Below are 15,617 nucleotides of genomic sequence, written 5' to 3'. Positions count from 1 at the left end.
GGCCACTCTCTCCCAGCATCACCCCAGGTGCTATCCACCTTCCTCCTCTTATTTTCCTCTCATCCTGGTCTCCTTACTTAACATCGTTATACTTGATAAGCACCTTCCTAACTCCCTCGATTTCTTTGCAGGCCAATGTAGAGCATAAGTTGTTAACATATATTTCAGGTTTCCGTAACACATGTACTCGATGGCATCTCCCCATTTCGGAATGAGGAAACAGCCTCCAAAGGGGTAACTTCCAGAAGGGCCCACTGCCAGGAAAGCCCAGGTTCTGACCACGTCACTCTTCCTCAGAGGCCTGTGGGATCATCTCCAGCCACCCACACAAACCATCACCTCCAATTTTGCACTTATGTTTACTTTAGAATTATTCCGTTTCCCCCCTTGTTTCATATTGTCACTGATTTTCCAATATAGCCTGGCCATAATTTAAAAACACAACAGGATGGGACTTCGCTGGTGGCGCAGTGGTTAAGAATCCACCTCCCAATGCAGGGGACATGGGTTTGATCCCTGGTCAGGGAAGATCCCACATGCTGCGGAGCAACTAAGCCCACGCGCCACAACTACTGAGCCTGCGCTCTAGAGCCCGTGAGCCACAACAACAGAGCCTGCGTGCCACAACTACTGAAGCCCGCGCACCTGGAGCCTGTGCTCCGCAACAAGAGAAGCCCCCGCTCGCTGCAACTAGAGAAAGCCCATGCATAGCAACGAAGACCCAACGTAGCCAAAAAAATAAATTAAAAACAAAACAAAAACACAACAGGATGCTTCCATGTGAATTTGTATTTTAAGTAAGGGTGCCCCCCCGGGGCCGTACTTAAAAGGAAACCATTTTTCCTCCCTTTTGCTGCTGTTTACTTTTTCCATATCCAACTTCCCCTAGTCTTTTCTGGTGACTTGTATGTAACATAGAAGTCCCCTGAGGGACACACTATGACCTAGGGTGCTACTGTCATAAAACAACATTTAATGCTGCTGTAATTTGAAACTTCCAGCCATTAGCTGACATTGAAGTGTTCACCAATAATGATTAAAAACAATTGTGGATTATTAAAAAAGAACTAAGTGGCATTATGTTAGTTCTCCACCTCCCCACCCCCCCGCAGTTCTTTTTATGTGGAGGCTACTTCAAGCATTTTACATTTAAGAAGGCTGAACTCACGAGTTAAAAATTGCTGACTTGGCGTTTGTTGGTTCAAAAAGACTATGAAGGGGTTGTTTTTGTTGTGGTTTTCAATTATTAAATCTCACTCTAGTTAACACTGTTTTGCAGGAACTGCTAACAATGACACTGAGAAAAAGAAACACAAAAACGAACAAATGGCCCTTTATTTCATACAAAGATACAAAGGCAATTGTGTGCAGCAACAATTTGATGGGCAGTCCAAATTCTTGAGGGAGGAAATTCATGGTAAATGTCACGATGGCACGTTGAAGAGAACATCAAAGAAGGAGAGAGTTGAGACAGAGACTGCTATAGCTAATAAATTAAAATTAATAAGAGCTACAAGGTTTCAATGCCATGACTTGGGCTCGGCTGGGCATCCTCAACGCTGTTAACACTGTTAATTCTACATAGCTACCATCAAAATTCTTGAAGTGTATTTTGTGCTGTTTTGCATTAGAAGTTGCGTCAAGGGAACTATGTCCTTACAAATAATTGAAACATCATATTTTGTTAAAGGAGTTGTGAACTTTGCTCACTGTCTGTCATGGATGTGGCCTTTGGGGCGTGACATGCATTTGGGATGAGTATCATCTTTTAAGGTAAAAGGGTTGACAATTTGGTTGGTCCCAGTTTTTGAGGCAATGCTACTTATAATGGCATCTTCTTTTAATCTGAGGAAAATATTTACTAAAAAATTGTCTTCCAAAATACAACAAAAAACAAGGTCAAGGTAGTGGAGACTCCTTCTGTGGCACTCCACACCTCACCTCTTCAGCTGCCTGTGGGCTGCCTGGAGTGTGTAGACTCCTACAACTATTACATTTGCACCCGTGGACCTGACTGAGTCAACAGTCTATTATGAAAACCACATTTCCAACACTTACATTTGTAATTGGGACACATCACATGATTTGTTATTAATGAAACAGTTTATTGGCTTTAAATACACATCAATAAATTTTTATATGTTAGTTTATGTTTTACGATAGAAGAATACTGAACCAAAACATCAGAGAAAATAGAGGCTCAGTAGCATGATTTCAATATATTTTCCTGAATAAAAAGATTTTTTTAAAAACTATATGACTTTTAATCTAAGAATGAAAGTTTCTTAAGTTCAATGTTTAGAATTGGATTGTTTGTGACTAAATTAAAAAACTGCAGTTTATAAAATAAAGGCACAGTGTGGGCAGCAAGAGAAAAGAAAAAGAAAGAGGGAAAAATAGATTTTAATATCAAGTATAACATCGGTTGGCTGGTTTTGTTTGTTTTTGTTTCAGTCTATTTAAGGCAAGATTATCTCTCTGCAACCCTGCAGATAAATCCTAGTGTTTTAGCTATAAGAAAGTTTTAAGAGTTCAGATATACAGATAAGCCAATTAAAAAAAACCCTTTTCTTACAGTATTCTAAAGGCTTTTGAAGCATTATATAAATCTTTAAAATTCCTATCACCCACATTTTAAGAAATAAATCTACACTTTAATAAGACACTCTTAAGATATAAAATAGTTTTGAAAACAATTACATTCTACGCTAGGGCTTACCCATTCCTTTGCCACAGGGACAGTGGACTGTCTGCTTGAATCTAGTCAATCTCTACCAACACAAATGAGCAGGTGCTCAGACCATTCCGAATTTACCTAAATAGCTTAATTTTATCAGTGGGACTCTCCCATCCACTGAGGAGAGAGTTACACTAACAGAACTGCCCAAATTTAATGGTGAAACTTAAAAACAATATCCCCCTCTTTCTAGAAATGCTTCCTTTGAACATAGAACAGTGACTTCTATTAGCTCCCGCCCATAAAGGAAAACAGAATGGAAGAGAACCAATGACTCCCCGTATCCTTCCATTTTACTGATGGAACAGAAATATAAGGAACTTTACTTTTAAATGACAACCTAATAACTATGGATAACCTGACATTTTAATTATATGTCTTATATGTATGTATGTTACTGGTGCTAATGGCTTCCACTTCTAAATAACAAGAATTCAAATCCCACCATCCCTATTGCTAATTGAAACAAACAACAAAGCTTACAATATAGTAATGCAACCTCTAAGACTGTAACAACATGAGAGATTTCAGGGGAGTTCCCACTCTTTCCTAAGGGACAGAAAAAAATGAAGGAATAAGAAGGGTCAGACTAAGCCTGAAATACAATTTCCCTATGAACAAGGGGCAACAAATGTCCCATTGAGCAGGAGGAGTTGAACACGTGGGACTGGGGGTGTATCAGATTGAGGCGATGGTGTGGGCTGGGTGTCTGCTTCCTATGAGTAAAGGAGGACCCCTAGAAAGGTAGGCGAGAGGCACTTCTTTCTTCATCCTTCTGGGCTGGCAGCAAATGATCAATTACTTCCCATAGAACTTTTTGTTGAGAAGGAAGATCAGGAGGTTGACATTTACCTTCGCTCTATCAAATAATTTCATGACTGCGACGCCTTCATACTGTAGTTGCAGCAGGTCCTGTTCAAAAAAACATTCTGACAGTTAATCAGGTCTGTGGAACAACACAAGGAAGGACACAATGTAGGGAGGGATCCAGAAGGAATGAGGCATGCCTTGTGTGCCAGATATGAACTGGGGTGAGAATCAAGTCCCCAACTATGGAACTGCCTGCCCGCAGCCTAGTTCATCTAAGTGATGTGTCACCTGGAGAAGGTGACGGCATTTCAATCCATGATGAAATATACTAACAATTGAAAACAAGATAAGGCCAGTAATGTCTCAACACTATCTACTAGAGTCTTTAATTTCTATTTCAAATGACAAAGCTTTTATACCCTGAACGCACGGGGAAAGAGAGGACTAAATGTTTTTTACGTGTTTACTATGTGTTCCACAATGTGGAAGCACGTTAGATAGTGTCTTTTTAAGTCCTGTCAAAAATCCTACCAGGTATGATTATCTCAAATTTAAAGATGAGGCTTCTGAGGCTCAGAGATGTTAAATGACCTGCCCGACAGTACAGAGCTGGACGTGGTGAATCTGGATCTGACTGCAAAGCCCCTGCTTTCCCCACTACCCTCCACTGTCCAGAACAAATTGAGGAAATCTGAGTGGTCGCACCCCTAAACTTTGGAAGAGTGGTGATGAGAAAGCAAGAGTCAAAGGGCTTGAAGGGATCCCAAAAGTTCAACCAATTCATCTTTTGGAAAAATCTTAGCAGCTCTATGAGGACGAGGACCCTGGTGCATCACCTGCACCTAACATAATACCTCGCACCTGGCAGTCATTCTGCAGTTAATGAATTTGTGCATGGAGGAATACACTACCTGAGGCAGACTGGGCGGCCTACATGAATTTGGTGAAACTGAGGGAATAATAGGATCTTTTCTGTGTAAGGACTTGAGTTAGCTATGTGCGTCACAAAATCATTTCACACCTGTACCGTTAACGTGTTTTGAGGGTCTACTGGTCACTGAGAAGGAAACAAAGAAATACTACCTGTCCTTAAGGAGTCTGCAGTTTGGAAGTGAAGAGGAAAATAAGTCAATGCCTGTGGTGAACAGGGGTTGTCTCTACAGGCTATGGAAGTGAAGGAGAAAAAAACCGTGGCTTCGCTGGTGGGGCAAGCTTTAGGGGTTGTAACAACGTGAAAGTCCTCAATAAATGATGGAGGAATAAGGGGTGGGGAGGGAGAGCCCCCATTTAAGGGAGATCGATGTGTGCAAGAGCCCAAATGCACGTTCAGAGAAAGGCCCCTGCCCAGCTTCACAGAGTGCAGCCCTGTGTGGGTACCAACGATGCAGCACTGTGTTCATAAAACTAACAGAGGCTGGACATTACCTAGGAATCCTTCTGATGCCTTGACATTTTTCAATGCAAAAAAAAAAAGAGAGATTTCAAAATAAAAATTAGGGATAGTTTTGTTACAAAATGATTCACTGCAGAATTCTTTCTGAATTTAAAATGGGATTCGGGGGAATTCCCTGGTGGTCCAGTGCTTAAGACTCCACGCTTTAACTGCCAAGGGCCTGGGTTCAATCCCTGGTTGGGGAACTAAGATCCCATAAGCCATGCGGCATGGCAAGAAAAAAAATATCACATTGCATAATAGTTTCAGATTGGAAATCCAGGTCCATCATTTCTTTTTTCATTCTGATGTAGCTCACGCTGTTGTTATTTGTTCTGTGATCCCTATTTATTAAGTCAGATTCCAGTAAAAAGTTGTTTTCTCTTAAAAAAAAAAATCCTCAAAAAATATATAAATAAATAAAATGGGATTCAGTTTACAAAGATGCAATTTACACACATCTTGTCAGAAGTACACCTTTAAGCCCCTATATCAAACCAAAATGAGAGGGAAAAAATATATATAAGATTTCAAGCTACTGAGAAGGTTTATAATTTTGTACTGTCAAGATATGTACCTAAGCATTTTGTTCAAGTCCAAGGTATCAGCTCAATTTAGTGGCAACCTTAAGTGTAAGCTTCAGATATGCTTTCTGAAGATTTACACATCTGCAAAAGCTCTCCAGCCTGTACCGCCCAAATCAGACACACAAAACTCCTCAGCTCACTCACTGCTGACTGTGGGCAGCTTTCCCCACATGGGTCTCCTTTACATCCATTCGCCTACCTTGACAAGAACACAACTACCTCACACCCAGAGCTTTCGGTTTTACCTGGTGCAAACCCACCTGATAATGTAACATAAACGTCTCCATTTGAACTCCCATGAATTTGGCTTTCACTTCAAAGTCTCCAACTTCTTCTGTTGGACTGATTTCAAAGATAACATTTTTAAACCTGTTGAAACACAACATCGTAAGGGTATGATTTCCGTGTTCTCATGTAAAAATATTCTGTGAAACGCAGAAAGGAGATGAACAAAGTCTTCAAGAGTGAAAAGGCATACAAAATAAAGGTGCAAAGTACTTCTGCAGGTGAAGCAGCGTGGGATTGCTACTCTAAGTACCATCTACTTTGGGATCTGGAGAGAAGGGTGGCAGCCTCTCCTGGCAGCACTTGCTTTCTACTGGAAGAGGAACCATTGAGGAAGGCCACAAATGGCCTCTGAAGGAATGATGTCAAGAATCCTCTTGGCCTTCCATGTGGCCACTGCTGAAACCTAATGATAAAAGGAGAATCAAGAGGAAATTGGGGGCTTCCCTGGTGGTGCAGTGGTTAAGAATCCACTTGCAGGGGACACAGGTTCGAGCCCTGGTCCGGGAAGATCCCACATGTTGTGGAGCGACTAAGCCCACGTGCCACAACTACTGAAGCCCGCTCACCTAGAGCCCGTGCTCCGTAACAAGAGAAGCCACTGCAATGAGAAGCCACGCACTGCAATGAAGAGTAGCCCTGGCTCGCCACAACTAGAGAAAGCCCGCGTGTGCAGCAACAAAGACCCAACGCAGCCAAAAAAAAAAAAAAAAAAAAAAAGTAAATAAATAAATAAATAAGAGAGAACTAATTATGTTCTGCAAGTAAAATGTTTAAAAAAAAATAAAGAGGAAATTGGGCTAGAAGGAGGAGGAAAAGATGCATGTTTGAATCCATGCGTGTCTGAGGACTGGAAGAGGTAAGTAAACAAAAGGCGGGGGCGGGGGTGGGTGGAGTGGGATGGTCAGAAAGAAAAGAACCAAGAGAGGAGGTTTTCTGGAAGGAGTAGGTGCTACAGATATAAACATACGGAGTACCACCAAATATAAACTGCTATTACTGAAAATATTTAGGGTATCACTCACTCTGGACACCTTACATGCCCAGAAGTTTTAATGCACCAGAAGGTGGGAGTATGCTGTTCCCCAGGTGATCAAAGTGTGTCACCCCAGATTTCCAGAACTCAACTACAGAGCAAACTGATCTATTGTGAACAGAGCTGAGAACCATGAAGGATGCAAGAGGGCCACTAAGAAGCTAAACGAGAGGTTACAAAATCCATGTACTAAAGCACATGCATTTTACTCAATAGGAGACCCTTTATAAAGATATTTATTTTATGTGATAAATAATTTTATTTTAACTGGTTTGGTTTGTCATCTGTTTCCTAAGCCCATGGTAGCAAATTAAAAAGAAGAGTCAAATAACGGCAGGCACTTGAACAGTAGTGGCAAATAATGACAAAAAAGAAGGGAGGAGATAATAAATTATAAAACAGATTTGAAAAATGGCATAAAGTGGTCAACTAAAAAAAAAAAACCCAAAAGACCAAGGTCCCCAATTGAAAAAATGATCAGAGAAAACATAGATAATAAGCCCTGTTTAAACACACACACACAGGGACTTCCCTGGTGGTCCAGTGGTAAAGAATCCACCTTCCAATGCAGCGGATTCGATCCCTGGTTGGGGAACTAAGATCCCACGTGCTGCAGGGCAACCAAGCCCGCACGCCGCAAACTACAGAGCCCATGCGCTCTAGAGCCCCTGCTCCACAACTAGGGAAAGAAAACCCGCATGCCACCACTAGAGAGAAGTCCCCACGCCACAACTAGAGAGAAGCCCTCGCGCCGCAACGAAAGATCCCGCGTGCTGCAACTAAACCCAACACAGCCAAACATAAATAAAATAAATAAATATTAAAAAACAAGTAAACACACACTAAAAAACTCAACCAGAATTCTAAAAAGTGCAAAATTTTAAAATGCTACCTTTTTACCTATTAATTCAAAAATATCCAAAACTGTTTTATTACTCAATGATGGCAAAGAAGTAGTGAGGTAAGCACTTTCATACACATTTTAGACACTGCTAGAAAATACTTTGCAATATATATGAATTAAAAATTTTTTTCAACTGCTATGGAAAACAGTATGGCAGTTCCTAAAAAAATTAAAAATAGAATTATCATATGATCCAGCAATCCCACTTCTGGGTATACATCAGAAAGAATTGAAAGCAGGGTCTCAAAGAGATATTTACACTTCCATGTTCATTGTAACATTATTCATAATAGCAAAAAGTGGAAGGAACCCAAATGTCCATCAGTGGATGAATGAATAAGCAAAATGTAGTACATGTACACAGTGGAAAACTACTCAGCCTTGAAAAGGAAGGAAATCTGTCACAGGTTACAATATGCATGAACCCTGAGGACATCATGCTAAGTGCAGTAAGCCAGACACAAAAAGACAAGTATTGTATGATCCCACTTATATGAGGCACCTAGGGAGTAAAATTCATAGAAACAGAGAGGAGAATGCTGGTTGCCCAGGGCTGGGGGGGAGGGGAAATGGGGAGTTGTTATTTAATGGGTATAGATTCAGTTTTGTAAGATGAAAAGGTTCTGGATTACACAACAATGTGAATATATTTAACACTACTGAACTGTACACTTAAAAAATAGTTAAGATGGTAAATTTTATGTTTTGTGTTTTTTACAATAAATAAATATTTTTATACTCTGACCAAAAATTACATTTTTAGGCATCTATCATACAAAAAAAAATAATAATCTGAGGTAGAATCAAAGATTTACATATAAAGGTATTATCACATGTGTAATAATGTAAAAAGTAAAATCAACTTAAAATGTTCTACAATAGGTAAATGGTTAAATTAAAACTACAATATGGAATATTATGTGGTCATTAAAAAGGATACTTTCAAACTATGTGAAAAATGCTCACAATGTTATGAGGAAAAAGCTGGATACATGACTATAAACAGTATCATCCCAATTTATGTTAAAAAAAAAAAAGTAGGAAGGTAAGTAAGTAATCATAGATAATCTTTATGTGAATAGAGGCACAGAAGAAAATATACTAAAATGATTTCAGTGTCTATCTTTGGCTTGTTGGATTATAGGTGCTTTTTCTTCTTCTTTATGCTTTACCACATTTTCAAAGTTCAACAGTGAATACATATTATTTTAGAATCAGAAAAATATAAAAGTTTTTTTAAGCAAAATTAAAAAAAAAAAATTTAAACAGACACAGTAACAGAAAGCTCAGCTGCCTGAGATCACAGGGTTGACTGAGCAGGTACTCAATAAATGCTTGTTAATGGCAGCTGGGTCAGCACCTGAGGGAGGATGGTCAGGTCAGGTCAGGTCCATGAACCACATGTAAAGCAAGCTGGTGGTTCCCAGAAAAGAAGATGAGGGTAAGCCCCTGGTTCATGCCTCAGGTGGAATAAAGTACACTCCTCTTCTTGTTATTCTTTACTTATCCTTGGTTTGGACACAGAAAAAAAAAAAATGGAAGGAATGGCTTCCTGCTTTAAAGAGGAAAAGTAGGATGTCCTGAAACAAATGTTCCACAAACAAGGAAAAGAAATACCTCCCTTCTGACAGGCAAATTAACTCTGAGTATTAGGCCAAATTCTGCACATAATTAATTAATTACTTATTTAATTAATCAATTATAAACACACATAAAATGTAAAAATAATTATCCAGATAAGAGAAATAAAGTCAATAAGAAAAAGATATGACAAATGCAGAAATAAAAAAATCAATATATAAAACAAAGTTAAAAAGCAAATACTCACTGATTCACTTGCAGGTCCTCAATTTCCAGAAGAACTCCTTTTTCATGTAGTCTTGCTGCTGTGTATTTTAGAGAAATCTTTTTGCTTTTCTTTCCTTTCATTTCCCTAGGCTTTTTGGAGACCCTGTAAAAATCACATTATGTCACTTTCTATAGGTAGCTATCTACTATGAATCTTTGTTAGTAACTCAAAGATATGAGGTCAGAAAACAAACTTCCCATACACAAGCGTAAGTAATAAATCAATTCTAAAATAGGCAAATAAATGCTAGGATTTGCCTAAGCAATATCTCTGCAAAACAGGGAAACATTACTAAATTGCTTTTGTCTTTGATTTAAATTATACATTTGAGAACACACGATGAATTTGACAGTGTCTGAATCCTTCTATGTCCCTCTCAGAACCTAAGCACCTAAAGTAAGTGTGAGGGCTTCTAAGGCCAACCTGAGGGAACAGTACTGAATCCCAAGGGAGTCACTCTAAGCCCCTTGGCTGTGCAGAGAAAAAATAAAAATATTTTAGAATACGAAATTTTTAAAAGCATTTAAGCCAGCATAGCAATTACAGAGGAATGGGAGCAAGGAAAAAGAAACAGATGTCAGAAGGCTGTTGGGATAATCAAGGCGAGAAACGGTAAGAAGAGTAAGCAAGGGAAGAATACAGATGAATGAGAATGGTATCTGGGACTCTCAAGGGAAGGGTCTCAAGAACTGGGGCAGAAAAGCTGGTAGTTGTGTAAAAGGTAATAATCCCTATGGCTGGCAACTGAAATATCTATCAAAATCACAACTGCACAAAAATCTTAACCCAGCAATTACATTTCTAGAAATTTATCTTCAAAAACATGCCTACATTTGCAAAATGACTTATGTACAAGAGGTTATTTGTGGCAGAACTTTTTATAATAACTGGAAACAATGTAAATGTCTATTAATGGAGAATTGATTAAGCAGTTATCTTTATCTATACAATGGAATACCATGCAGCCTTTAAAAAAGAAACGAGAACCTAGCTCTGTCTGCTTAGAAGGCCTGAAACAAAAATGATTCTGTGGCACTGAGCACATCCAGTGCCTAAATTTTGGTTTCTAAATACCATTCTTCACTAAAAGGAACCAGGGGTGCTTGGAGAAATAGCTAATTCCAAGCCTGGGGAGGGAAAAGTACAAATTGAACCAGAAACATCTTGTGCCACAATGTCAAGAAGTGCTCAAAGAATGATGGGGACATTTCAAAAGGACACAGGCACCAACTCTGCAAGCTGGGTTAGGTGGACCTGATCTTCACCACTTCACAACAGCCCTGCCTCACTCCATGAAGCCTTCAGGGAGGGAGAGGAAAAGCACAGACAGAAGAGTAAGCAAGCTATAGAGAGGGCAAGCTGATGTGGCAAAATGTTAAATACAGGTGAATCTAGGTGAAAGGTATATGGGTGTTTATTGTTCTATTCACTGAACCTTTCTGGGGTTTGAAAATTCTCAAAATGAAAAGTCTGGAGTAAATAATAAGCTAACTCTTCTAATAAGCAGAACCTGTGCTTAATCACTTCACCTCTCTGGATTTTCAATTTCCCTCCCTATAAAATGGGCAGGTTGAATGGTTTGTGGCCAGCAACAAGGAGGCTGCATCAGATCTTCCTTGGCAGCTGAAAAAAAATCATGGTCTGGAAGGCTGTGTCCAGGAGGTGTAGAGGCCAGGGAATCTAATTGTTTATGATGTTCCTTAAGTGATTTTCGAGGCACAACCTGGTTTGGGGGCCACTAAATGATCCCTTTCCAAGATTCTTTAATTTCTAGGGCCAAGAAGATATTTTGGAACGCAGGATGCTTAGAAATAGGCATCCTTGAAATCCTCCACACATTATTTATTTACATCATACCATAACAAATGGAACTAGGAAATTACACAAACGATTAGAAGACAAATAAAGGACTATTGCAATAAACAGATCCAGTGTGTTGTAAGTAAAATTTTCCTATGTGACTTCAGTTGCCTCTACTTCTTTTTCCCCTGACATTGATTCTTCAAAAAAAAAAATACTCACTTGCCCTTGCTGGCTAAGTTATCCAAGCAGGTTTTGATGTAGCTTTTATAGTAGTCCACCTGCTCTCCATAAAAGGTGGCCTTAGAGTTCAGAGCAGCGTACGTCTGCTGCAGTTTCACCAGTTCAGCCTTTCTCCTCTGTCGGTATCTCCGCTGATTCCGAATATCCTGAGACATAATTATTAAAATTACAAAAATAATATCATGTGCTTCTTGAATCATTAACACTAGAACCCAGCAGCGCTTAACTTTGCCTTGCTTGACCACACACTTTTAATAGACAGCAATTCTTTTTTTCTTACTCATCTCGAAATTTTTTAAAGATTTTTGCCCATATATCTGGAGAAAACCATAATTCAAAAAGACACATGCACCCCAATGTTCACTGCAGCACCATCTACAATAGACAGGACATGGAAGCAACCCAGATGTCCATCAACAGAGGAATGGATAAAGAAGATGTGGCACATATATACAACGGAACACCACTCACCCATAAAAAAGAACGAAATAATGCCACCTGCAGCAACATGGATGGGCCTAGAGACCATCATACTAAGTGAAGTAAGTCAGACATAGAAAGGCAAACATCATATGATATTGCTTATATGTGGAATCTAAAAAAGTTAGCAATTTTATGTTCAAAACTTAACAAAGAAATTCAGATCTCATCAATTTTTTCCCCATTTCTATTTAATGAGGCAGGGAAATGTGTTACTTTTACAGACCTCCACATTCTCAGAATTGACTTGCAAAGCTGGTTTAAACCTCTTAAATATGTTGTCAGGAGAGGGAGAAAAAGATAACTTTAATATAACAATTACCAAGCTTCCAGTTGTGCATGGTGTGATCTTAGGGCGACAGCAGAGAATGCCTAAACTTCTCAGCCTGCGCCAGAGCCCCTTGCTTGAGAAGATTCACACAAATCAAGGACTTGATGATCAACTTGAGGTCAATTTATATTTCACAGTAATCATTAAAAAGATCTGGAAAAATTCTTTAAGGCCAAAGACAAACTGAGACATAGGAAGCTCTAATTAAGGTCTTCTCCTTACTAATTTAGGCCATGGAATAAGCCATCAAAGGGCAGGCTAGGACCTCATGTTGGAAGAGTCAGAAATGACTCCCCAGAGGAGAGGACTCTAATCTCCTCTCCTGAAGGTATGTTGAACTGAAGGTATGTTGTTACCGGAACAGCTACTGTCTCCTCACAAGCCTCTGAGACAGCTTTAAACGTGGCCAGGCCATCACTGTCCCCCAAATGCCGTACCCTGGCAATGTCGTTGATCAGTTCCTGGTATCTGTTCTTTGGGTCCACGGTGCCAAGCTCTGTTAGCTTCTTCAAGCCTGACTGGATCTTCTCCTTCTTCTCCTGAAGAGTGAGGTTGCTGTCTTCCTTTGCAGATTTTGACTTTTTCATCTTGTCAGGAGTTTTGGCATCACGGATAGCACGTCTCTGCATGGCCCTCTGGTGTTCTGCTTCCTACAGTAAGAAAAAGAAGTTCGTGGCAAGGTCTCCACACTGAACCACACCTGAATTTATAAAGCTCTCAAACTCTATTCTGGGGGACTTCCCTGGTGGCGCAGTGGTTAAGACGCCGTGCTCCCAATGCAGTAAGATGCTGCGCTCCCAATGCAGGGGGCCTGGGTTCGATCCCTGGTCAGGGAACTAGACCCCACGTGCATGCTGCAACTAGGAGTTCACATGCCACAACTGTCTGACTCCAGTTTATGCATGCAGCAAAGGAGCCTGCGTGCTACAACTAAGGAGCCTGTAAGCCACAACTAAGGAGCCCGCCTGCCACAACTAAGACCCGGCACAAGCAAGCAAATAAATAAATATTTTTCTTAAAAACCCAACAACAAACAACTCTATTCCAGAAATAGAGGGGAACAAACTTACCCCCACCCCCGACAACTGACAAAGAAACTGCATGAAGCAGAGGCAGCTCTCTTTTCATCTAGAAGAGAAACATCTATGAAGTCAGATGTTGGCTTTTTAGGGCTTCTTTCCTGGACAGGAGATTGGACTCCACTGGGTACAAAACCCCTCGTTTTTTCCCTATCACACTGGGGACATGGAAATCATTTAATTTTATTTGAAACCCGGCTTGATGAACGTTATAACCACACCAATGCAACACCAGTGGTCAGTAAATTCTTGCTAATCCTTTTTGCTACCTTGTCCCAGCTGAATCACACTCAAGCCTTCCCTCTGCTTTCAAACATGCTGCAAACGCCAGTAAAGAGACCCTTCTCATATCTGATCTCTCTCCTAGTCACCAACCAACATTTGTCTGTTACGTTCCCACCCAACAAACGATCCACACTTGCTGTTGCATTCTTTCAGCACTTTCCTCGCAGTCTGGCTTCTCTCACCACCAATTCTCGTTACCATTCTGCCCATCCCCAATCCAGTGCCTTTTCTTAGTTGTTGCCTTGATCATTTTCTCCACACTTTTTCCTTGCCCTAAGCATGGGCTGGTACCTCCAAGTGGCCCATGGTCATTTCTTTGTAAGTGTTCTCTCTCAAAACTTCAACGATCACCTCTATGCTGATAGATCCCAGCATATGGCTAAGGCTCTGGTACCATATTTTGAACTGTTTGTACTGGGGATGTTTACATTTGGAAAGGTTTGTAGTTCAGACTTGTAATTTTTCCCGAACTGGAGCAATTCCTTTCCCAATATTCCCTTTTCTTCTAATGTCAAAACTACTCTTCATCAGATAATGCAAAGAGCATAAACTGGAGTCAGACAGAACCCAATTCAAGTTTGGTTCTGCCACTACAAGTGAATGATCTTGGGCGACTTATTTAACCTCTAGGGGTCTTAGTTTTGTCATCTGTGAAAGGAGGATGAAAAGACTCACCTCATAGGGATAGTGCAAGGATTACAGGAAAGAACACAGGTGAAAGCACCAAACTAATAGCAGGTTCTCAGTAAAGACCAGTTCCTTCTTCCCTACTTCAAATTTCCTTCCAAGTTAAACCAGTTGCAGTTACTGGTTATGCCTCTTTTCCTGCCCCTCACACACATCTAATGAGTAATTAGTCATAGCATCTAAAAGCTGACAATTCATTTAAAACTGGTTTTCAAATAGTCCTCCGTGCAGCCTTAAGGGCTTCCCAGGGATGCCACGAGTCCTGGAGGGTGGGCTTCCAAGGGCCCATCCCCAGTGCTGCCAGAGTAGCTCCAATTTTATCTCTTTTATATGTTGGGCTTTCAAATACATTGTTACTTAATGAAAAGGATTCCCATGCTCAAAAAACTGAAAACAAATGACTTGACTTACTTTTCTCATTTTATAAACATGAAACAGGAGCCTTAAACATGACCCATCCGTCCCTCCCCGCTGCCGTGCCACCCCTCACCCAATTGGACCTGGAACCCTATCACACACACAGATGACTCAACTACCATCTGCTCTGACAGCACTGCAAAATTAATCAATATCAAATGGTCCCAAAGGTTACAAAGGCCCTTTACTCCTATCTCTCTGGTGCCAAATTCCTAAGTTTTGGGTTCTACATAATTTGTCCTCACGTTTAATTTCTCACTACTCACCCTCACCCACACCTTCATTCTAGATATGTAGGTCTGGTCACATCATGCTCTGCCCTCCCTTGTGCCTCTGTTCACAGGGACTCCCCTGTCTAGAACATCCCTCTTGTGGCACATGCATGTTCTTTGTAAGCTTGGTTCAAGTCCCATACCTCCCTGATGCTTTGCTCCTCACTGGCCTCTTGCTTTAATTTCTAGCATTTTTAGGGCCAAAACCACAGTGAATTTTCAATGGTTTTCTAATTGTTTCAGGGACATATGTCACACGTCTCCAATTAAGTTCACGGAACTTAGGAGCCACATTCTATTCTTTTCTCCTATCTACCAAGGCACTTAACAAAATTCTAACTATACAGTATTCAATAAATTACTGGGCAGACTCACTGATTCTG

The 15,617-nt window shown here is 40.3% G+C and overlaps 1 protein-coding gene across 1 annotated transcript in view; it reads right to left on the bottom strand.

Moving 5' to 3' along the window:
- Positions 1-1,317: 1,317 nt before the first annotated feature.
- IQGAP1 (IQ motif containing GTPase activating protein 1) overlaps positions 1,318-15,617 on the bottom strand; it is a 100,540-nt gene continuing 86,240 nt past the window's right edge. Inside the window, exons 34-38 of the mRNA XM_059912417.1 lie at positions 12,932-13,144; positions 11,663-11,829; positions 9,620-9,742; positions 5,827-5,935; positions 1,318-3,649 (exon numbers count right to left, since the gene is read on the bottom strand). Of these exons, the coding sequence (XP_059768400.1) occupies positions 3,536-3,649; positions 5,827-5,935; positions 9,620-9,742; positions 11,663-11,829; positions 12,932-13,144 (726 nt within the window). The 3' untranslated portion in view covers positions 1,318-3,535. The remainder of the gene's footprint in view (positions 3,650-5,826; positions 5,936-9,619; positions 9,743-11,662; positions 11,830-12,931; positions 13,145-15,617) is intronic.

The sequence above is a fragment of the Balaenoptera ricei genome, chromosome 2, assembly GCF_028023285.1.
Source record: "Balaenoptera ricei isolate mBalRic1 chromosome 2, mBalRic1.hap2, whole genome shotgun sequence".
NCBI lineage: Eukaryota > Metazoa > Chordata > Mammalia > Artiodactyla > Balaenopteridae > Balaenoptera > Balaenoptera ricei.
The sequence above is the reverse complement of the archived record's forward strand: the minus strand, read 5'-3'. Positions and strand labels throughout refer to the sequence as shown.